General features: G+C 39.9%; 1 protein-coding gene across 1 annotated transcript in view; it reads right to left on the reverse strand.

Annotated features, from left to right (window-relative positions):
• The window catches only part of LOC132807602 (myelin transcription factor 1-like protein), a 300,657-nt gene that overhangs the window by 186,237 nt on the left and 90,908 nt on the right, over positions 1-23,512 (reverse strand). Inside the window, exons 7-8 of the mRNA XM_060821659.1 lie at positions 11,249-11,339; positions 9,657-9,764 (exon numbers count right to left, since the gene is read on the reverse strand). Coding sequence (XP_060677642.1) covers positions 9,657-9,764; positions 11,249-11,339 — 199 coding nt within the window. The remainder of the gene's footprint in view (positions 1-9,656; positions 9,765-11,248; positions 11,340-23,512) is intronic.

Genomic DNA, 23,512 nt, shown 5'->3' on the forward strand with positions numbered 1-23,512 from the left:
TGCTGGAAAATCACCTGCGACATTTGACCTGTCTCCCCTTTTCTGATTTACATCTTCTGTAGATCCACCCATTGAAAGTAGCTACTAAAAAAAATCAGCAGCATTTTCAGTTGTGGGCAACAAAACTCTTAAAAAGGCCTAATTTTCTTTAATTCAAGATTTGATTTCAAAGTTTCTTTGTTACAGGTTCTCATGCTGGAAGACAAAGACCAACATGGGATGCTAGGAACACTAATTGACACTTCAGCAACACTGGCTACTGATTTCCAGTCAATGACACTTATTTTTAATATTCATTCACAGTTCAGAGGGTGTTGCCCCATTTATTTTCCATCCTTAATTGCCCAGAGGGTAGTTAAGAATCATTCACATTGCTGTGGGTATTAGTGTACCAGATGAGTTTTGCCAACAATCGGCAATGGATTCATGGTCATCATTAGATCCATGATTCCAGTTTAAAAAAAAATTGATACCAAATTCCACCATCTGCCATGGTGGGACTCTAACTCAGTTTCCCAGATCATTACTTGGGTCTCTGCATTAACAGCTGAAAATGTGTTGTTGGTTAAAGCACAGCAGGTTAGGCAGCATCCAAGGAATAGGAAATTCGACGTTTCGGGCCTAAGCCCTGATGAAGGGCTTATGCCCGAAACGTCGAATTTCCTATTCCTTGGATGCTGCCTAACCTGCTGTGCTTTAACCAGCAACACATTTTCAGCTGTGATCTCCAGCATCTGCAGACCTCATTTTTTACTCTCTGCATTAACAGTCCAGTGATAATACCACAAGGCCATTGCCTCCTAGAAGTTTGATTTGTTGACACCAATTGCCCATCTGTGCTCAATGCCTTTGCGTGTGTTGCCATTTTCAGCAAGAAGAAAAAGTTACGAGCAGAAATTTTGTATGAAATACCTGTCTCTACGTCATAATTTTTGTAAGTTGTGCACAGCTTAACTAATTATAAGGAACTGGATTTTTTGCGAAGATGGAGTGATTCCTGGTTGCATTGCTGATCCTCCAAAATTTTGTTTGCCTCAGATATAGGTGGTGGCTAGTGCACATCATGAGTCCAATCCCTGAACTCTTAACTTGGCTGACTCCATTGCAGAGATAGACATCTCCCAGCTCCTGAAATGTTTCAGGGCGGCACGGTGGCACAGTGGTTAGCACTGCTGCCTCACAGCGCCTGAGACCCGGGTTCAATTCCTGACTCAGGAGACTGACTGTGTGGAGTTTGCACGTTCTCCCCGTGTCTACGTGGGTTTCCTCCGGGTGCTCTGGTTTCCTCCCACAGTCACAAAGCTGTGTGGGTCAGGTGAATTGGTCATGCTAAATTGCCCGTAGTGTTAGGTAGGGGGTAAATGTAGGGGTATGGGTGGGTTGCGCTTCGGCGGGTCGGTGTGGACTTGTTGGGCCGAAGGGCCTGTTTCCACACTGTAAATAATCTAATCAAAAAATCAGGAGATAATGAGCTCCTGTGAAAATAGCAGCATGTTAGTCACCTTTTAATGGGCGGCACGGTGGCACAGTGGTTAGCACTGCTGCCTCACAGCACCTGAGACCCGGGTTCAATTCCCGACTCAGGCGACAGACTGTGTGGAGTTTGCACGTTCTCCCCGTGTCTGCATGGGTTTCCTCCGGGTGCTCCGGTTTCCTCCCACAGTCCAAAGATGTGCGGATCAGGTGAATTGGCCATGCTAAATTGCTCATAGTGTTAGGTGAGGGGTAAATGTATGGGTGGGTTGCACTTCGGCGGGTCGGTGTGGACTTGTTGGGCCGAAGGGCCTGTTTCCATACTGTAAGTAATCTAATCTAAACTGACCCTGTTCTCAAAGACTCCGGGTACACGTCTCTCTGAGGGGCTGTGAACGAGAGCTTAGGTGAGGGAACCTTTTTGAAAGGTATATTCAAAGGTCTTAGCCATGCTCTGCCACACCAATTGCTACACCTCCACACACATTTCCACAGCCCTTCATACCTTCCATACCAATCTATGACCTTCACCCCATCTCCATGGCTCCTCATAGCTTCAATGCGACTCCCAATAACCCCTCAAAAATGCATCATGAGATTTTACTGAGAGCCTAGGTGTCCAGTAGTCTGTTAAAACAACCAGACCCAAGGGAAAATCATGCTCTATTGACTGCCCTTTCTCTTATTTCATCAATTGCACAAGATAAATTAGTGTCAAATACTTGTAATTTCTGTTATTGATAATTTAATGCCTAGATAATTAATATTTTCACAGAGCTATGGGAGGAGCAGTTTCTTAAATAAAGTTTGAATGCATTATTGTCTTTTTAAAGCTTTTCCACATGCACCATTTCTTCTACAGGGTTCATTGCTACTGTACAGAGCACTTTCTGGGTGAGTAGGCAGGGAAGTGCGTGAACTGGCATGGATGGTGTGAGAGGACTTTGGGACGGTGGATGGATAGAGATGCATGATTGGTAAGGATTGAGAGTCGTTGCGAAGTTAGAAGGTGTGAGGAGAGAGTCCTCAAGTACTTAATATTAAATCAAACAACTGGGAGTACTGAGATGGCCTTTTAACGAGACCTCTCAGCACTTGAGAGCTCTGAACACTATCCAGAGGGCTGCTGGCCTGACTCCCATTCTCCAAGCTATACTTAACTTCCTCCCACCATGGAATGAAAATCCTGTCTTTGCAGGCACCTTGTCCCATGTCAGGTACATCGAGCTTAGAAACCTCCTGACTCCTGGTCCCTATTCCTTGAATGAAATTCCAATTCAAAGTCTCAGCATTATCCACAGAATGTTTGTGTTAACTGATATTGTTATGTTTCTTAATAGTAGGTGATTAATGATACCATGCTTGAAATGTATTTCTTTCACAGATTTATTTGCTATTTTTGACCTTTCTATTGAAAATTATAATAGGTTCATGGATCAATTAGACTTGTGTTTCCTAAAGTACTATGTACCACACTTGAAACTTAATTTTGATTATTAGAAAATGTCTTATAAATATGGTGCTGCATATGAGCAGTCATGGTGAGCCTCATTTCACATCTTGAATCACTTCTTCATTCTAAAGCATTCATGGGGATATTTCTTCCAGTTTTACTAAGTATAAGATGCTCAAATTGATGGATTTCCATTTCTTGCTTGCACACCACATAGTGAACTGCCCTATATTCTCAAACCAGCAATTATCGCTTTGATATTGTTCATCATGATTTAAATTTTCACCTACTGCGTTCCTCTTTGTTACTCACAGATTGTGTGCTCCACATCTGGATTACCCTGCAGTCAGCCGCTTTTACTGGTTCAATGCCTGGTCAGTTAGCAGAGCAGTGTGACTGCAAACATATTTAGTTTTGCCACTCAGTTGTACATCAGTTTGAAAGCATTCAAGCTTAAAGAATACACAAAGTAAAACTTTATGTTTCTATCAGAGCAGAAAAAAGGGCAAAAACGTTTAAATCTTTTAACTATTATTCCTGCTGTAAGAGGTAATTACCCTCTTTTATATTTAACAATGAACAGAGACTATTAAAGCATATAAACAAAAGTTTTCCAACTAGCAAGCATGTATTTATCAAAAGTGCCAAAGACATTGCACCTCAATTTTTTCCACTTTACCCTGTCAAAACTCTGGGTGTTGCATCACATGTCAAAGCATTCTGCACAATAGTAATTATTGATATTGGAACCTGTGTGTCAACAACTAAATATCAATGAATTCCCACTGACCCTTACCAACTAAATCAGACCTCACGTCACTCAGGCACATTTCCTATTTCAGCGACATAAAACATGCAGGGAACCTGATCTACCAGCAACAAAACAAGAATTCTCAGAGGCATTTTCTCCAACATTCCATCCACTACAATTAAATATCTGCAATTTCCTGATACTCCAAGGCAGTGGAAGAAGATCTTTTTGCAGGCTGTGTAGAATCAGCCTTGTAATGTAGGCCAATAATGGAATTTGTGTTGAAGATTTATGAAAGAGAGGACACTGAATGGGATAGTATCACAGAATGAATGAGAAAAAGTGTCAACACAATAATAAATACTGCAATGAAAAAAATGCATAACAGCCAACAAAAGAATATCGGACCCTGAACCAGGAAATAGACTGCACGTACAAAAGAAAACCGTTCATGTTGGAAAGATGTTATGAGAAGAATATTTCAGGACTCTGTTCAAGGATTTTTATTTTCGTTTATCATCAGAAAAGATTGGCAGAACAAAGAAATAGAAAGACAGGCTAATGGAGTGCTATCCTTTTACCCAAGGAACAATTGAACATAAAGTAATAATGCTTTAGTTAACCAGAGCACTGGTGAGACCACATCTCGAATATTGTGTGCAGTTTTGGTCTCCTTATGTAAGGGAGGTTGTAAATGTTCTGGAGAGAGTTCAGAGGAGGTTTACCTGATCGATAACCAGAATGAATGGGTTGTCTTATGAAGATACATTGGACAGGCTGGACTTGTTTCCACTTCGGAGAAGGTTAAGAGATTTTTTTTTCAGAGGGTTGTACAACTTTGGAACTTTCTGCATCAGAAAGCAGTGGAGGTTGGTCACTGAATACTTTTAAGCCAGAGTTGGATAGATTCTTGTTAAGCAGGGGAATCAATTGTAATTGGACATAGGTAAGAATGTGGAATTCAAGCACAAGCAGATCAGCCGTGAACTTCTTGAATTGTGGAGGAGGTTCAAAAGGCCTACTCAAGAACACTAAATGGTCTATGGAATCCTTTCTTTTTATAGAATCCCTACAGTGTTGAAACAGGTCCTTCAGTCCAGCAAGTCCACACTGACCCTCTAAAGAGTATCCCATCCAGACCCATTCCTCTACTACACTACAGTTACCTCTGACCAATGCACCTAAACTACACATCCCTGATCTTATGGGCAATTTAGCATGGCCAATTCACCTAATCTGCACATCTTTGGATTAGGGGGGAAACTGGAGCACCCAGAGGAGACCCACGCAGACACTGGGAGAATGTGCAAACTCCACACAGACAGTCGCATGAAGCTGGAATCAAACCTGGGTTCCTGGCGCTGTGAGGCAACAGTGTTAACCACTGAGCCATCGTGCTGCTCTTTACTTCTGTTCTTACTTTATATGTGCATACCATTGCTGAGTCCTCAGTCATGAACATCCTATGGTTAACCATTTGCCAGAAACTAAACAGAAGCAGCCATCTTAATATTATCATTAAAGAAAAATAGATATTGCTGGAGAAACCCAGCTCATCTGGCAGCATTTGTGGAGAAAGAAATAAAGGTAACATTTTGCTTCCATATCTCTTCTTTGGAATTGCTCTCAGGGACTCAGAGCGTCAAGTCCTTCTCTCAGATGCTGCCAGGCCCACTGAATTTCTCCAGCACTTTCTGTTTTTATGACAGCTCTCCAGCGTCATGCTTTTATTTGAGACGCTAATAGACAACAAAAGCAGGTTGGAGGCTTTGAATTCTGCAGCAAGTAACTCCAATCTTGGCACTGCCTGTCCATCATCTACAAGACACAAGTCTGGAGTGTGTTGGAAGACTTGCCATGTGCCTTGGTAATTGTGACGCCAACAACACTCAAGAAGCTCTACATCACTCAAGACAGAGCAGGCTGCTTGACTCGCATCGTATCCGCCAACATCAACAAGCCGCATCCTTCACCATCAATTCACAGTGGCAGTATCATGGACCATCCATAAGATGTAGTGCAGCAATTCAGCCAAGCTTTTGAACAACAATCTCTAACAGCTAGAAGAACAAGGGCAGCAATGCATGAGACAATCACCATCTGAATATTGCCCTCCAAGCCATGCACCATCCTAACTTGTAACTATATTGCCACTCATTGACTGCCTGGAACTCTCTTCTTAACAGCACTGCAGTTGTACCAACATTCTAAGGGCTGCAATAATTCAAAAAAGTACCTCACTACCACCTTGTCCAGGGCAATTTGGTACGCGCAATAAATGATCCCTAACCAGTCACATCCGTATCTCATGAAAAAAAAGACAATTTATCATTCCTTTTCAACAGCTGAGGTGGTTGCCTAATACCTGATATCTGATTGATCAGTCATGTTGCTAGCTTTAACATTACAGCTATTGTAATACCAATCAAATAAACAAATCATTTAAGCAGAAACATCTTGAGCTGGGGTTTCTGAATGATAGTTGGCAGGATGGTCACAGCAGTCCCTCAGCTATTTAATGTTCCGAGGAGCAATTATTGGTTGGAGGAGGGTCTTCTTCTTCTTACTTGGGAGGAGGTCTACCTCAGAGAGCTACAGTAGCTCTGTAGTTCCAAAAGGGGCCTGAACTTGGACTGCGAGCAGTCCCCAAGATCTAGACTGAGCACGGGCAGGTGGAGTGGATAATGGGGATCTTTGACTGGGAGGGTGGAGAAGCACGGGTGCTGATAAGAGGAGGATGGAGACCTGAAAGAAGAGGTTGGGTAGGGTGGAGTGTGCATCCTTCAGAGCAACAATTGGTTGTGGTTCCCTGATATGACCGGAGCAGGGTCAACTGGCAGGACTCCTTCCATGATGTCCCCTACGAGCATCAATTTTAAGGACAAATTAAGAGCAAAGTGAGCTTTGCCCACCCCACATAAAATTGCAAATAGGTGGAGGTGGGCAGGCAGTTGGAAGGCAAAACATGAAATGTCTGGACCCCTTCCTAGGCTACTTGCACAGAAGCATAAATTCTGCCGTTTGTAAAGAAAGGTAATTGATCAAACAATTATAAAGACTTAGAGTTGAACAGCACGGAAACAGACCTTTCAGTCCAACTTATTCATGCTGACCTGCTATCCTAAATTAATCTTTTCCCATTTGCCAGCACTTGGCCCATATCCATCTAAACCCTTCCTATTCATATACCCATTCAGAAGTTTTTTCCATGTTGTAATTGTACCAGCCTCCACCACTTCTCTGGCAGCTCATTCCATAGATGCACCACCCTCTTAGGTTGAAAAAATTTCCCCTTAGGTCCCTTTTAAATCTTACCCCTCTCACCTTAAATCTATGCCCTATAGTTCTGGACTCCCCCACCCCAGAGAAAAGACCTTGTCTATTTACCCTATCTGGCAATAAGCTGATCTTAAAACAGCACTGACCTAAGCCTTTCCTTTTACTGGAAATCCCCAGGAATATCCACATTAACTTGAATAAGTATCTAAAGCAGTCAGTTGCCTGCGACACTACTGTTAATAACAGCACTGACTCTGACACCAAATCTGCATGAAAGCAAGAAAATGCGGCACACATTAATGCAGCCAACTTGGTATCATTCTTTTCGCAATAGCATCTAAAGGCAAAATTTATTCTCAGAGAATTAAATGAGTAACAATTCTTTTTGGAAAAACCTTTTGTTCCTTTCTCCCTTTCAGAGAAAGATGGAGTTATGTTCATTGGAGAAGCTAAAAAGAGTAGGTGGCAACTGGATCAACCACTGAACCAGAGTTATTTGAACAACGGAGCAGCAAAATACACAGCAGTGTTTACATTCAGCATGAAGATTGCTGCAATTGTTACAGAAACGAATAAGGAGTGCAGGTTACACTGCAGATTGAAGACCCACCTCACCATGGATCATCAAGGGCTTACACAGTTCACTGTACTGTGTTTATCATTAGTGTATGCAGCTATCCAGCACGAAGCTCAAGAACATTACAAACAGATGAGCAATAAATTGTTGAAAAGCGCAGATGTGTTGCTCAGCTGTATTTTCCATGACTTATTCTCAGGAGGTCAACAGCATCAACATTTGAATATATAAATAAATCATTACAGATGCAAACGAAGCCGGAATTAACTAAAAAAGAAATTAAATATAACTTTCAACAGAAACAGCACAATCAGACAATGCATTTAATTTTGAAGGCTTGAATTGTAATTTATTCTGAATTGGTGATTTCAAATTTCAGAAATTTATCACAGACATTATGAGCAAATACTTGTAAACCCTGGCCATGACCATGTTTGTGAACACAAAGTGAATGCTGTGCTTAATTCTGAAATCAATGCTTCACTCACCAGAATGGACTGTGCATTTGGACACCATTTGACTTGTTCAGTGGCTGTTAAGCCACAAGAGGAATGTAACAGACTGTGTTGGCTGTGGGCCCTCACTTGGCCAGCTTTTTTGTGAGTAAAGCTCATGAAATCCATTGCAATAAATTTATCCAAATGCAAAATTATATAACTAACAATTTGACTTACTTTGGTAAAATTTTAAAAAATGCCTAGCAAAATTGACAGCCTAGTTTTTAAAAGTGGGAAATATGCATCTTTGAGGTCCTCATTTCAGTGTGTCACTGTGGGGAGATGACATCAAAAGGAATCATTGCTGCATTGATTAATTATTCTTCAAAAAGTACCTAAATGAATGTCTGGTTGAGAATAGGCTTTGCAGTTTGGTGCTTCCACATAGATTGAAAGGTCAAATGCTTCACAAATTATCTGTCCACTGCTGAGATAGTCTGCTTACTTGGAGGGATGAAGGGCTTTTGCCCTAAACATCAATTTTCCTGCTCCTCGGATGCTGCCTGACCTGCTGTGCTTTTCCAGCACCCCACTCTAATCTAGACTCTGCTTACCCGGAGCACTTAGTCAAGTTTTATGGAAAGATGTTTTCTCATTCTTTTTCTGGAATGGAAGTGAAATTTTCTTCCCCACACCCACCCAACCCGAAAGACCCAATTTATGAAATTAATGCTGCTCTTCACAGTTGAATGATTCAGTTAACTTCAGAATTTTGAACTGCATGAATCAGAGTAAAATAGCTTTTCGAATGGCCTGGATACAAGGCCCACTGTGCCGACTGAGATACCTTTGAATCTATAATCTTCACATCTTTCGATATCACGCTGATCCAATGTAAAATAGAAGTTCTAAGCACCTTTCTTCTTTGCATATTATAATATAAAGCACACAACCAACAAAGAACCCTACTGTCATCTTACGTTCTATGGCACATTCTGCGAGAAAATTCAAGGCAATTTACTGCCACTATCTCAGGTCTTTTGTTTTAAAAATTTAAATAGTGCTTCATAGTTCTGTTTTTTTTCTGATTGATAGTCACCAAACACATTAGCAAAACATTCAACAGTAATACCATCCAATTCACCTTAATAGTTGGTTGGTAAGATTAATGTTCATTAATTTCTTCAGAAAATCTAAAATAGTAAAGAACACTGCAAGCAATGCCTAAAAGCAGTTCCACATTTCAATGATTGATATAACTGATAATTTTGAAAGTGAATCACATTTTGGGGGGGAAATACTATATTCTCTAAACGTAACAATGTCACAAATGTGTCTCTGAAGATTTCCTCTAGTTCTTGTATGTAGAAAAACCATAAACATCTTTATCAACATTTTTGTAGCTGCTCTGAAAATAATAATCAGAAGAAATTTTCAAGACTATATTAACAATACCAATATTCACAGTGACTTCTGCAATCCCTTACTGATGCAGATATTCCAGAACCAAATATGAATCAGTTCAACACAAAGCATTTATCAGTAAAGGTTGGAAAAGACCCAAGACAGGAAGATAAATTTATTTGGAATGAGTGCTCAACTTTGTTACATCAATGTAGCATATAGCTTGAATGGAAACATAACTCAAAAAACATTGTCAGAATTCAGCAAACAAATCTCTCTTACCTTAGTACACGATCAGAACCCTGGTTAGATTTTGTTGCTTCGTTGTTATGATGCTTTTCTTGAGCTTTAGCCAGCTTCTCTGCAGCAGCAATGGGACATCCAGAGAGACTGAGGGAACAGAGTAACAATTAAACACTCTTGCAGCCACAGGAATGATAGTACAAGACTAGCAGTTGGAAATTGGAAGCATACGGCTAATTTCTTCTTAACTCTAACAAATATCAGGAAACATGCAAGGCAAGTGATTAAACATGTAGCACAATGTTATGTGTACACTTCAGTCTATATAAATACTAAAAGTGCATGTGAAAAGAACCTTGTAGATTTACTTCTAAACTTTTTTTCCTATAGTTCACCAATTTTCTTCTTGCCAAAATGCTTCATATTTTAGTTTAGCACTGTTGTTTCCAGTGCACAGTAAAGAGTTTCTTGTGGTCCTTGGTAAAGTTCTTAACTTTATGTTGTGAAAAATAAGTCTGATATTACTTTGAATGTAAATATATTTTTCCATCATTCATAAAATTGAAAATAATGTTTATAGAAGACTGGCAGTCATGGTAGAAAAAAATCAATATAGAAAGAGGTGTGAAAATGAAATGGTAAGGTTTGATAAAGTATGTTTGCAGCTAGAGTGAGTTAGTGGTGCTTAGATTCCCTACATTGTGGAAACAGGCCCTTTGGCCCAACAAGTCCACACTGACCCTCCGAAGACCAACCCACCCAGACCCATTCCATTACATTCACCTTTTAGTTTTATTTCTGACTAGATAGCTGTGGATACTATTCAGAATGTTAGTGCTCACTATGTTGATGGAAAATATAATTTTCTACTTTCCATTTCATGTCCAACCACTAAAAACGTGCTTGTTGAAATGATTTTCAGCTGTATGAAAAATAACATGTTGGGCCTGGTAGGTTAGGCTTCAGAGGCAGAAAGATAAGAATGGATCAGCATTGTGGAATTTTATTAGATTCCAGATCAGCATGGTCGGTAAAGAATGTACAGTAGTGATTCAAGAGGACAGCTCATAACCACATTCTTAAGTATAACTTGGGATGAACAGTACATGCTGGCATAGCCAGCAAAATCCACATTCTATGGATGAATTAAAAATGAACTTCTACAGGGAAACTGATCAATTCTCATTCCATTTTTAAAACAGTCTAGGTGAATAGTTGCAAAATTTGGCAAAAATAATGGACTTGTTTGAAGTTTGTCAATTAATCTCCTCGGGGAAGGGTGGGGTATTTATTTCCACTCAGAAAAAGTGTAACAGTCTGTATATCTGTTCAGATAAAGTATGGAAACAATTTATTTCAGTACTGACGTCAAGGGTGGTGAGAATATAGCTCTGTTGAAAAGTATTAAAATTGACAAAATACTATCCAGAGATTCCTAGAAACATCCATTATCTCGTTAAAACAAACTAAACATGGCTAAACATAGGTTTGTGCTACTTAGATAAATGATTATTGGCGGTCCTCATAATGGGAGGAGCAGGAAATGTCATGAAGCTAATTTTTGAATCTAAGCATATTGCCCACCCAGGATATTTCAACTGATATGACAGTACAGTAAAATCTTTGCTTACCTTCGATGAGAATTCCTGTTGCTATTTACATGGCCTCGCCCAGTGCAGCCTGGTGTAGGACACTTAAGCACATTTTCATGCATGGCAAGAACTTGACAGAAAAAAGAGTGGAAGCTATTAGTAAAGAATGAATACAGGCGGGCAAACAGGCAAGAAAGGGAATAAGTTCAGATCTCCAATTCAATTTGGTTATACATGATTGTAATAGAGGCAAGACCACATTTAGGTTTCCAAAAAATATTTTATTTAAAATAATAGCATCAAGCCGAAAAAAATTCAGAAAGACAGTTATCTGAAGTTATGCATTATCAAAGATGGCTAAGTCAGCTTAGACTGATGCAATTTTCTTGATGCCACACTGCAGATAATTCATAGTGGAGCTTTAACACATATACAAGAATTAAAATGCAAAGTACAAGTTGTTATTTGCAAAAGGTGAAATAAAATAATTATATAGTGAGATCAAATCAGAAGGAATTATGGTCTATATCATTATTAAGGTGACTACTAATAAGCATCTTATAGACAGGTAATGCCTTATAGCTATGTATGATTGCCTTCTTCAATCTTTCAATTCATACACAAGACCTGGATAAACCCAGAGAATATAATAAGAATCAATGCACTTCAAGATAATTTAAACATTTTGGGTGTCATTATCAGAGTGACGATCTCTCACCATGTTAACCTGTAGCTCTGTTGTAGGGGAAGCTAAAAATTTACAGTGCTCAGCAACAATAAAATGAATCCAAACATTTTCGAACGATGGTAAAAGATTGTTAAACATTCAGTTAGCCAAGCACATGGAGGATGCCTTTTAATTGAATGATAAAGAAGATCTGATAAAATAAACACTCCAGTATTTATGAATGAATTTTCCTGACACTTCCACGGTTGCTTGAGCAGAAATCCCTGGAGGAATGGTATAACTGGCTGGTTCAAAGTTCTAGGAAAGGATTGGGCAACTCAAGTGCAAATTCTACTCTATTATTTTGCAAACCTTTTTCCTCAGCCTTTCTAATTTTGCTCCTGATGCAGGATACAGTTCAGTGAGCACGGATGCCTTGTAGCAGCACACCCAAGTTTCAATTCCTCATGATTGAACCCATACAGTGAATGTTATGCCACCTGTTAGTGAACGCTGTAGTATTTCAACTGTAATCCGTCAAATCAATGCAGATCACAAACCAATTCTAGGACTTCCAAGGTCAAATTCCAAGCTTATACAACATTCATAATTAAATCACTATAAAAGCATTATTTTTCTCCATTATTCATGCCTAGTATCATAGATCAGAACATCAGCTCTAGGCTGGTGAATAACTTGCAGTGGCAAGTGGACCTGATCCAGTTCGGTGTTAGTGAAGAGAAAGTTCTTCTCTCAGAGGGTAGGTAGTAAATGTGTGCATTTCTTCATCACAGTGAACTTTCAAAGTTGGATGATTAAGTATATTCAAAGCTGAAAATGTTTTCAAACATTAAGGAAATCAAGGGTTATGATGAAAAGGCAAGAAAGTGGATTGGAGGATTATCAGATCAGCCATGTTTGCATTGAATGTGTGAGCAGACTCGATGGTTTGAATGGTCTACTTCTGCTCCTACATCTTATAGTTTTCTGATCATATCGATATAGGTAGAACTAGGAAAGAATTCCCGTTGAGAGAGAATGCATTGCCAATGTTGTAAACAACGGCCTATTTAAGAATGAATCAGTACATGCTGCAATGACAATATGTAGTAGCTGATGCTCATTGGAGCATCATTTAAGGATTCGTCTTTACCCCCTTCCTTCTCCATTTTGATTTAGCCCCACCCCCTTATCTTTTCATCACCTTTGATGGTTTGCATCACCCTTAATGGGCTTCCCATGTAAGTCATTTAATTGGAAACATGGATGATTAACTGGAAGTGGTTAATAGATGGAAAGGAAAAACATGTTTAGTTGTGTGTAAGGGCACTTCTGGATCTGAACAAAGGGCTCTTATTTATCCCGTTCCAACTCCATTTTGATTTAGCTCCCTTTCGTTCTCCATACTTCTTCTGACCTTTGATAGTTTCAATCATCCTTAAAATGGGCTTTGCATGTGAATTACAGGTTGTTTTGCTGTAATGTGCATTTTATTAATGCGAATTTGCTATAACACGATTGACGAATTAGGGACACTGTTTCTAAAGCGAGCATTACTTATAACATGATTCCAGCACCATTAGTTTAAATGATGCTGCTATTATGCAATTTTCTTCTAACACAGGACTGCCTGAGAATGGGAACTACTGCGTTATAGCAGAACCGACTGTACTCAACTGAATTACTGCAGGTGATTAACTCGTGGTGGTTAACAGATTTACACAGGTGATTTGGTGATGAGGAAAGAAAGATGATGGGATAAAACATTAAGTTTTGTGTAAGAGCATTTCTGGATACCAAAAAAGCTCATATTTACTACATACAACTCCAGTTAAATTCATTTCCCTCCCCCATATTTCTTATTGTTGCAGTGTTCTGTTGATTTTTTTTAAGTTGAAACATAGTTGATATGGCTGTGGTAAAAAAAACATCCTGAGGTGTGTAACAGCACCTCAGAAGCAAAAAAATTGTATTTAGTTTTCACTGGAGAGCGATACAGACACAATGGCCTTTCTGTGCACTATAATAATTCTGACTCCTGGCTGGATTTCCCCAAAAAAGGAAGCTGGTTTGGAATGTGAGAGAACAGACTGGAGTTTGTACTGAACTATCAAATGCAAATAAATAATTGTGGAAGGTAGACTGTGGCTTCCTGCTTCAGTAAATGGATGAATAGTTATATTACATGAATGGTTATGACTAAATTAAAAATCTGAACTCCAAGAGTAATCATCTCTGCATTATTACCTGAGCCTGAAGCAAATAAATATAATTAAACTAAATTAGGAGATAAATGTATGGCACAAAGATTGATGAGTGTTGTAGAGTCATAGAGTTGTACAGCATGGAAACAGATCCTTTGGTGCAACTCATCTGTGCTGACCAGGTATTCTAAATTAATCTACTCCCATTTGCCAGTATGTAGCTTATATCCCTCTAAACCCTTGCTATTCATGTTCCCATCCAGATGCCTTTTAAATGTTGCAATTGTACCAGCCTCCACCACTTCCTCTGACAGGTCATTCCATACATGCATCATCCACTTAGTTAAAAATCACACAATACCAGGTTATAGTCCAACAGGTTTAATTGGAAGCACACTAGCTTTCGGAGCGACGCTCCTTCATCAGGTGATTGTGGAGGGCTCGATCGTAACACAAAAATTCTGTGTTACGATCGAGCCCTCCACAATCACCTGATGAAGGTGCGTCGCTCCGAAAGCTAGTGTGCTTCCAATTAAACCTGTTGGACTATAACCTGGTGTTGTGTGATTTTTAACTTTGTACACCCAGTCCAACACCAGCATCTCCAAATCATGACCACCCACTTAGGTTGCCCCCTAGGTCCCTTTTAATTTTTTCCCATCTCACCGTAAACCTATGCCCTCTAGTTCTCTCCCACCCAAGGAAAAAGACCTTATCTATTTACCATATCCACGCCCCTCATGATTTTATAAGGTCATCCCTCAGCCTCCGATGCTCCAGGGAAAACAGCCCCACCTATTCAGCCTCTCACTATAGCTCATACCTCCAACCTTGGCAACATCCTTGTAAATCTTTTCTAAACCCTTTCACGTTTCACTTCTTTCCTACAGCAGGGAGGCCAGAATTGAATACAGTATTCCAAACTGACTTAACCAACATCTTGTATAGCTGCAACATGACCTCCCTACTTTTATATTCAGTGCTCTGACCAGCAAAGGCAAGTGTAGCAAATGCCTTCTCCTGGTGAAATAGGGGCACTGGCAGAAGCATTGAGGAAGGTGTAACAGTAGGTGATCATCCGCTGAGATCAGATTAGTCTGATCTGGTTCATCATATAACTGGTGATAGAGATGACACTAAACTAAATAATGTGGGCAAGGGTAAAATATGGTAAACCAAAGAGTTGAGAAAAGGCAAGAGAGAAAGGTATTAACATGGAAATTGATAAACAGACCATGAGAAAAAGGAATAGGGGACACAAATCTAAGACTAAATCAACAGATAAAGCTAGAGGTTACATAGTAATGAAAGGATAAAACTAAAGGCTCTGTATTTGAACTTGTATCACATTTGAAAAAAAAACAGATGAACTGATAGCACAAATTGAAATATATTGCCATGATATAATAATTATTACCATTTCTGAGACTTGACTACATGATAACAGATTGGGACCTCAATATAGAAGAGCTCATGACATTTAAGAAGTACAGAGTGTACAGGAAGTACAGGAAAAGATGTTGGGTATTAGTCACTTTATTAGCTCAATAAAAAGTGATGTTCTGAATTCAGCAAACCAGGATGCAGAAGCATTTCGGATAGAGATGAAAAATAATGAAAACAAGAAGTGGGACTGGAGGACAGAGCCCAAATAGCAATGGCGTGGTATGATGTAAGGTAAAGGAAGAAATAAAAGCAACTTGTCAGAAAGGGACATCAATAATCATGGGAGAGTTTAATCTTGATATAGACCGGAAAAATCAGATGGACAAAGATAGCTTAAGTGAGGGAAAAGTTATTAGTTTTGGAAAATAGCAAATATAACTTCTTTATTTAAAAAGGGAGGGAAACCGGGAACAGGAAACTTGAGGCTGGTTAACTGAATATCTCGTATAAAGATATTAGAAGCTATTATTAAAGACTTTAAAACAGGGCATAAGTTACACGTGCTGTGGATAAACGGGAACTGATAGAAAAACTTAACTTAAATTTCCAGAAGGCATATAGAAGATGACATATCAAAGAAACATAAAAATCAGCAGCTATAGGCCATTCAGCCCTTCGAACCTGCTCTGCCATTGTGAATGATTATCCAACACAATATTCTGGTCCCACTTTCTCCCCAGACTCTATGATCCCTTTAGCCCTCGAACTATACCTAACTATTTCTAGAAACACTCAATGTTTTGACCTCAATAGCTTCCTGTGGCAAAGGTAATCAAAGGTAATTGCAGAAGTTAGAAGTTCATGGTGGGAGTGGGGGGGGATGTTGGGGGTAACACAGTTACATGGCTAGAAGATTGTTTGATTGACAGGAAACAGATAGTAAACATGGCTAATTATAGTGGGTGGTGTACCACGAAAATTAGTGCTAAGGCTTTAACATTTTACAATTTGTATAAATGAGACAGATGAAGGGACCAAGCATTGTTTGCTAAATTTGTTGATGATGTAAAGGTGGGAAGGAAAGTAAGTAATGAAGAGGAAATAAGGAAGCAAAACAGGGTCATTTTTCACTCATTCATGGGATTTGGCATCACTCCCTGAGCCAGAATTTATTGCCCATCCTTAATTGCCCTTAAGAAGGTAATGGTCCACTACATGTTTGAAGTATTAGCACCCACATAATCAACCAAATGTACAGTTACAGAATTTAGTGAATGACTCATAATTTTATCCAAAAGGTTTTATTTTGATATTAACCACATTTTTTCAATATTAACTTAAAGATCCCCAAATGCAATTTGAGACATCTTAAGATTTACAAGAGCCCATGGCAAATTGAAATAATAATATAATCAATACCAGATTACTTTAAAATAAAAAAACATAATTTATCTATGATAACTGGAATTGGAACACTGCTTTGAAAGTAATTAAGAGCGTAGGTTTACACTAATGGTGCATAATATGACACATGGTTAATTTGCCAGAAGACAGGGTTTGTGAGTTCTTTCTTGGGACACCAGGTCAATGATCTTACTCAGACACTTTACTAGCAATGGAAGTTTACTGTATGAGTAATAGAGTCATTGAGATGTACAGCACTTTGGTCCAACTCATCCATGCCAACTATATATCCCAACTCAATCTTGTCCCACCTGCCAGCACCTTGCACATATCCCTCCAAACTCTTCCTATTCATATAGCCATCCAAATGCCTTTGAAATGTTGCAATTGTACTAGCCTCCATCACTTCCTCTGGCAGCTCATTCCATAAACGTACCACCCTCTAAATGAAAATGTTGTCCCTTAGGTCTCTTTTATATCTTTCCCCTCTCACCCTAAACTCATGCCCTCTAGTTCTGGACTCCCCCACCCCAGGGAAAAGACTTTGTCTATTTATCCTATCCAAGCCCCTCGTAAACTAAATCACACAGTTAACAATAGGTGCAATGCAAATCATAAAGGGCTGCAGTTATTAAAGTTATTAATGCCCAGTTATCGGACAATGTTATCTATAATATATTTGAATTGTATTAAAAACTTATGAGTAAGACAATCCAAACAGTGAATTTCCTTCCTGAGATGGTTTCTGAGCCAGCTAGTTCTAATTGGTTGTACTGTGGTATCCAACTGACTCATCCCAAATGAGCAGTGTCCAGTGATCTAGGTGTAAAGAAAGCATCTTTAATGTGTTGTCATCTTTAGGTTTAAAATGTCCTCTATTAATATAGAAAACTTACTTCCCTTTTTCCTCACAGTGGTTATCACTAGATTTACCATCAAAAGGAATTTTGTACCTTGCTCAGTTTTAAACCTATGGTCTACCCTAATCCAACATCACCTCTTTGGGAGGCCATTGTAGTTACAAGATAAATGAATGGTTCAGTACAACCATCCACAAAAAGCAAGATAAATTCAATCAGCCACACTAGCCTACTCTTGAGTTCAGCAAAACAATGGAGATTGTCATAAAAGTGCTATCTGATATTTAATCAGTAGTAACCATCTTGCTGATGCACAGTTTGGGTTTTGCTATGGGTGCTCAGCACAAGACCTCACTACAACCTTGGCCCCAATATGAAAATAAGAAGGCAATGACGATCTTTGACATCAATGCATCCAGCCTGGTATACTGGAACACAAGGTAAACTGAAGTCAATGGGAACTAGGAGGAAACTTCTGCACTGGTTAGAGTCACACTTAGTACAATGGAAGATGGTTATGGTGTTATAGCCTTAAGTCATTGCTGCAGGAATTTCTCAGGGTAGCATCCAAGGACAATCTTCTTCACCTCTTTAAACATGAGTTCAGAAAAAGGGATGTTCATTTATAATTGAACAATGTTTAGTAGTTTTTGCACCTCCTCAGATATTAAAGTAGACTGTGTCTCTATGTATGCGGCACCCAAAATCTGAATGAGATTCAGATTTGGGTTGATAAGTGACAAGTAATATTTATGTCACTGGAGCAGCAGATGATGATTAGCTCAACTCCCAACTTCCCAATACCACCTACCAACTCTAAGGCACTAGCTAGGCAATGTGTTTGCCTGGCGGAATTCAGGAACATTCAGGAGACTTGACAGAATCCAGAACAAAGCAGCCCACTTGAATGGGGGTATCCCATTTGCCACCTTAAACATTCACTCTGTCCACTACAAATGCACACTATGTACCATCCACCAAATGCACTGCAATATCTTGCAAAAGTTCCTACAAAAGCATTTTCCACATTCATAACCACCACCATAGAGAAGAACAAGGTCAGCTAATGGATGGGAACTCCACCATCTCCATGTTCCGCAGACCATCCTGACTTGGAACTGTATTGCCATTCCATCATTATAACTAAGTCAAAGACCAAGGACATCCTTCCTTAAGCACACACCAGATGCGCAGTGAGGGTTCAAGAACTTAGCTCATTGCCACCTTCTCAAGGGAAGTTAGTGACAGGCAATAATTGTCAACCTTGTTATTGATACTCACATCCCATGAGTGAATACATTAACAAGAGACAAAACTAGATCGCTGCTTATGACAAGCCTCAAAGTGCAGCATACGAAAACTATTTCTGAATTCTTGCTTACAGAGCTCCATCCCCATTGTGAGAGCTTCAGATATGGAGAAAGCGGCTCACAATTGAAGTCACGGCACTATTTGATGTTTTTCTGGATTTATCATACGCACTGCCTTCAGAAGATCTCCTACAACACCAGGTGACATTTTCTGCTGGTAGATTCAGGAAAAACAGATACTGTGACAGTACCATCATACTTCCAAAATAGTTAAGAATCACACAACACCAGGTGTGATTTTAAAGCCAAACAGGTTTATTTGGAAGTACAAGCTTGTGCAGCACTGGTCCTTTGTCAGGTAGATAGCTGGTAACATCACGAGCTACCTGATGAAGAAGCAGTGCTCTGAAGACTTGTATTTCCAAATAAATCTGTTGGACTATAACCTGGTGTGGTGTGATTTTTAATTTCAGCCACCCCAATCCAACACCGGCACCTCCAAATCATGACTTGAGAAATAAACACGGCAGATATTGGAAACGTTATCAAAAGCATAGAACATTGTTATTTCTGGTTTGTTACCCTTGCCACATACTAGTGAGGCAGGGAATAGGGAGAGAGAGGAGTTGAACATGTGGCTACAGGGATGATGCTGGAGGGAGGGTTTTAGATTCCTGGATAATTGGGGCTCTTCTTGCAGTAGGTGGGACCTCTACAAACAGGATGGTCTTCACCTGAACCAGAGGGGTACCAAAAAACCAATATCCTGGGGGGTGGGGGAATACTTTTCGGGAGGGTTTAAACTAATTCAGTAGGGGGATGGGAACCTAAATTGTAGTTCTAGTACAGGAGATTTAGAGAAGTGAGATCAGAAATAAGGTTTCAAGGTCACAAAAGCGCACTGGCAAGCAAGAAGTTGGTTTGAAGTGTGTCTACTTCAATGCCAGGACCATTCAGAATAAGTTGGGTGAACTTGCAGCATGGGTTGGTACCTGAGACTTTGATGTTGTGGCTATTTTGGAGACATGGGTAGAGCAGGGATAGGAATGGTTGTTGCAGGTTCTGGGACTTAGATGATTCTGTAAGAACAGAGAAGATGGTAAAGGCAGCAGGGGGGGCGAGCTTGGCATTGCTAATCAAGGTCAGTATTACGGTGGCAGAAAGGATGTTTGAGGACTCGTCCACTGAGGTAGTGTGGGCTGAAGGTAGAAGCAGGAAAGGAGAAGTCACCCTGTTGGGAGTTTTCTATCTGCCTCCGAATAGTTCCAGAGATGTAGAGGAAAGAATAGCAAAGATGATTCTCGATAGGAGCGAGACTGAGAGGGTAGGTGTTATGGGTAATTTTAACTTTCCAAATATTGATTGGGAATACTATAGTTCAAGTACTTTAGATGGGTCAGTTTTTGACCAATGTGTGCAGGAGGGTTTCTTGACACAGTATGTAGACAGGCCAACAGGGGTCGAGGCAACATTGGATTTGGTACTGGGTAATGAATCCGGACAGGTGTTATATTGGAGGTAGGTGAGCACTTTGTTCATGGTGATGACAATTCAGTCATGTTTACTTCAATGATGGAAAGAGCTAGGTATATATTGCAGCACAAGAGTTAAAGCTGGGGTAAAGGCAATTATGATGCAATTAGGCAAGATTTAGGATGTATAGGATGGAGAAGGAAACTGCAGAGGACGGGCACAATTGAAATGTGGAGCTTATTCAAGGAACAGCTACTGTGGGTGCTTGATAAGTATGTACCTGTCAGGCAGGGAGGAAGTTGTCGAGCGAGGGAGCCTTGGTTTACTAATGAAGTTGAAGCTCTTGTTAAGAAGAAGAAGAAGGCTTATGTGAGGATGAGATGTAAATCTCAGTTAGGGAGATTTAGAGTTACAAGGTAGCCAGGAAAGACCTAAAGAGAAAGCTAAACAGAGCTAGGAGGAGACATGAGAAGTTCTTGGTGCATAGGATCAAGGAAAACCCTAGACCTTTCTATAGGTATATCAGGAATAAAAGAATGACTAGAGTAAGATTAGGGCCAATCAAGATAGTACAGGGAAGTTGTGCATGTAGTCAGAGGAGATAGGGGAAACACTAAATGAATATTTTTTGTCAGTATTCAAAAAGACAATGTTCTTGAGAAGAACACTGAGATACAGACTACTAGACTAGATGGGATTAAGATTCACAGGGAGGAGGTGTTAGCAATTCTGGAAAATGTGAAAATAGATAAGTCCCCTTTGCTGGTTGGGATTTATCCCAGGATACTCTGGGAAGCCAGGGAAGAGATTGCAGAGCCTTTGGTTTTGATCTTGATGCTGTCATTGTCCACGGGTATAGTGCTGGAAGACTGGAGGATAGTAAATGTTGTTCCCTTGTTCAAGAAAGGGAGTAGAGACAACCCTGGTAATTATTGACCAGTAAGCCTTACTTTGAGTGTGGGTAAAGTGTTGGAAAACATTATAAGAGATTGGATTTATAATCATCTAGAAAGGATTAAATTGATTAGGGATAGTCAACACATATTAGTGATGGGTAGGTCATACCTAACTAACCTTATTGAGTTCTATGACAAAGTGACAAAACAGGTGGATAAGGGTTAAGTGGTTGATGTAGTGTATATGGATTTCAGTAAGGTGTTTGATAAGGTTCCCCACAGTAGGCTATTGCACAAAATACAGAGGCATGGGATTGAGTGTGATTTAGCAGTTTGGATGAGAAATTGGCTAGCTGGAAGAAGACAGAGGGTGGTGGTTAATGGGAAATGTTCATCCTGAAGTTCAGTTACGACAGGTTCTGCTTGTGGCCACTGCTGAGTGTCAGTTTTATAAATGACCTGGATGAGAGCGTAGCAGGATGGTTTAGGAAATTTGCAGATGACACTAAGGTCGGTGGAGTTGTGGATAGTGCCAAAGGATGGTGCAGGTTACAGAGGCACATAGATGAGCTGCAGAACTGGGCTGAGAGGTAGCAAATGGAGTTTAATGCAGAAAAGTGTGAGGTGATTTACTCTGGAAGGAGTAACAGGAATACTGAGTACTGGGTTAATGGTAAGATTCTTGGTAATGTAGATGAACAGAGCGATCTTGGTGTCCACGCACATAGAACCCTAAAAGTTGCCACCCAGGTTGATAGGGTTGTTAAGAAGGCATACGATGTGTTAGCTTTTATTAGTAGATGAACTGAATTTCGGAGCCATGAAGTCATGCTCCAGCTGTACAAAACTCTGGTGTGGTCGCACTTGGAGAATTGCATACCATTCTCATCACCGCATTACAGGAAGGATGTGGAAGCTTTGGAAATGGTTCAGAGGAGATTTACCAGGATCTTGCCTGGTATGGAGGGAAGGTCTTCTGAGGAAAGGCTGAGGGACTTGAGGCTGTTTTGTTCAGAGAGAAGAAGGTTGGGAAGTGACTTAATTGCGACATATAAGATAATCAGAGGGTTAGATTGGGTGGACAGTAAGAGCCTTTTTCCTCAGATGGCGATTGCTAGCACAAGGGGACATAGCTTTAAATTGAGGGGTGATAGATACAGGAGAGATGACAGAAGTAGTTTCTTTACTCAGAGAGTAGTAGGGGTATGGAACACTCTGCCTGCAATAGTAATAGACTTACCAACTTTAAAGGCATTTAAATGGTCATTGGATGGACATATGGATGAAAAAGAAATAGTGCAGGTTAGATGGGCTTCAGATTAGTTTCACAGCTCGGTGCAACATTGAGGACCAAAGGGTGTGCACTGTGCTGTCATGTTCTATGTTCTGAATGCCTATTACGTCCTCATGCAATATCCAAAAACTGAAATATGGAAAAGATGAAGGTGTACATAGGAAAAGAGAAACTAAATGAACATGTCCAGAATTTTGTCATTAGGACAAGAGACAGACAGATTATTGGTCTTAGTCAGGAAATTAAGAGGCTACAGATGATAAATGGACAACTGGTGTGGAATCTGAAGATCAGTCACAATCATATCGAATGGCTGGGCAGACTCAAGGGGTCATTTGGTTTCATCCTGCTGCTATTTCTTCTGTGTTTGTGTTAATGATTTTTTTTAAGGCTAATTTAAAGAGGTAGCATTTCTGCAATTCTCTTTTGTGATAATCTTATTGGTATGTGACTGACGAAACAAAATAGGTGAATAGTAGTGACCAGCCAAAGTTGGTTTGATTCACCGTCGCTCGGGAAGGTGTGAATCGCCTGCGTGTGCTCTCATTGAGCTACAATCGGTAGCAGTTTCTTTGAAACTCAGAGGATGCTGCAGTCGTGGCCTAGTGAACATTGTAGTGTCCTGAATATCTTTATGCATCATTAAATTTCTAGTTTGTTGGTGGATTGAATTGCCTCCAACATTGTACGTTACCTGCTGTCAGAGATGTGTTTATTTGGTTGACTAGCCAAGGTTAAAGTAATTATTGACCTTGGAATCTTCCATTAACGCTTTAAGCTAAGTCATTTGTACCTATAGATGGGGAACA

Source organism: Hemiscyllium ocellatum, chromosome 3 (genome assembly GCF_020745735.1).
Source record: "Hemiscyllium ocellatum isolate sHemOce1 chromosome 3, sHemOce1.pat.X.cur, whole genome shotgun sequence".
Classification (NCBI taxonomy): Eukaryota; Metazoa; Chordata; class Chondrichthyes; order Orectolobiformes; family Hemiscylliidae; genus Hemiscyllium; species Hemiscyllium ocellatum.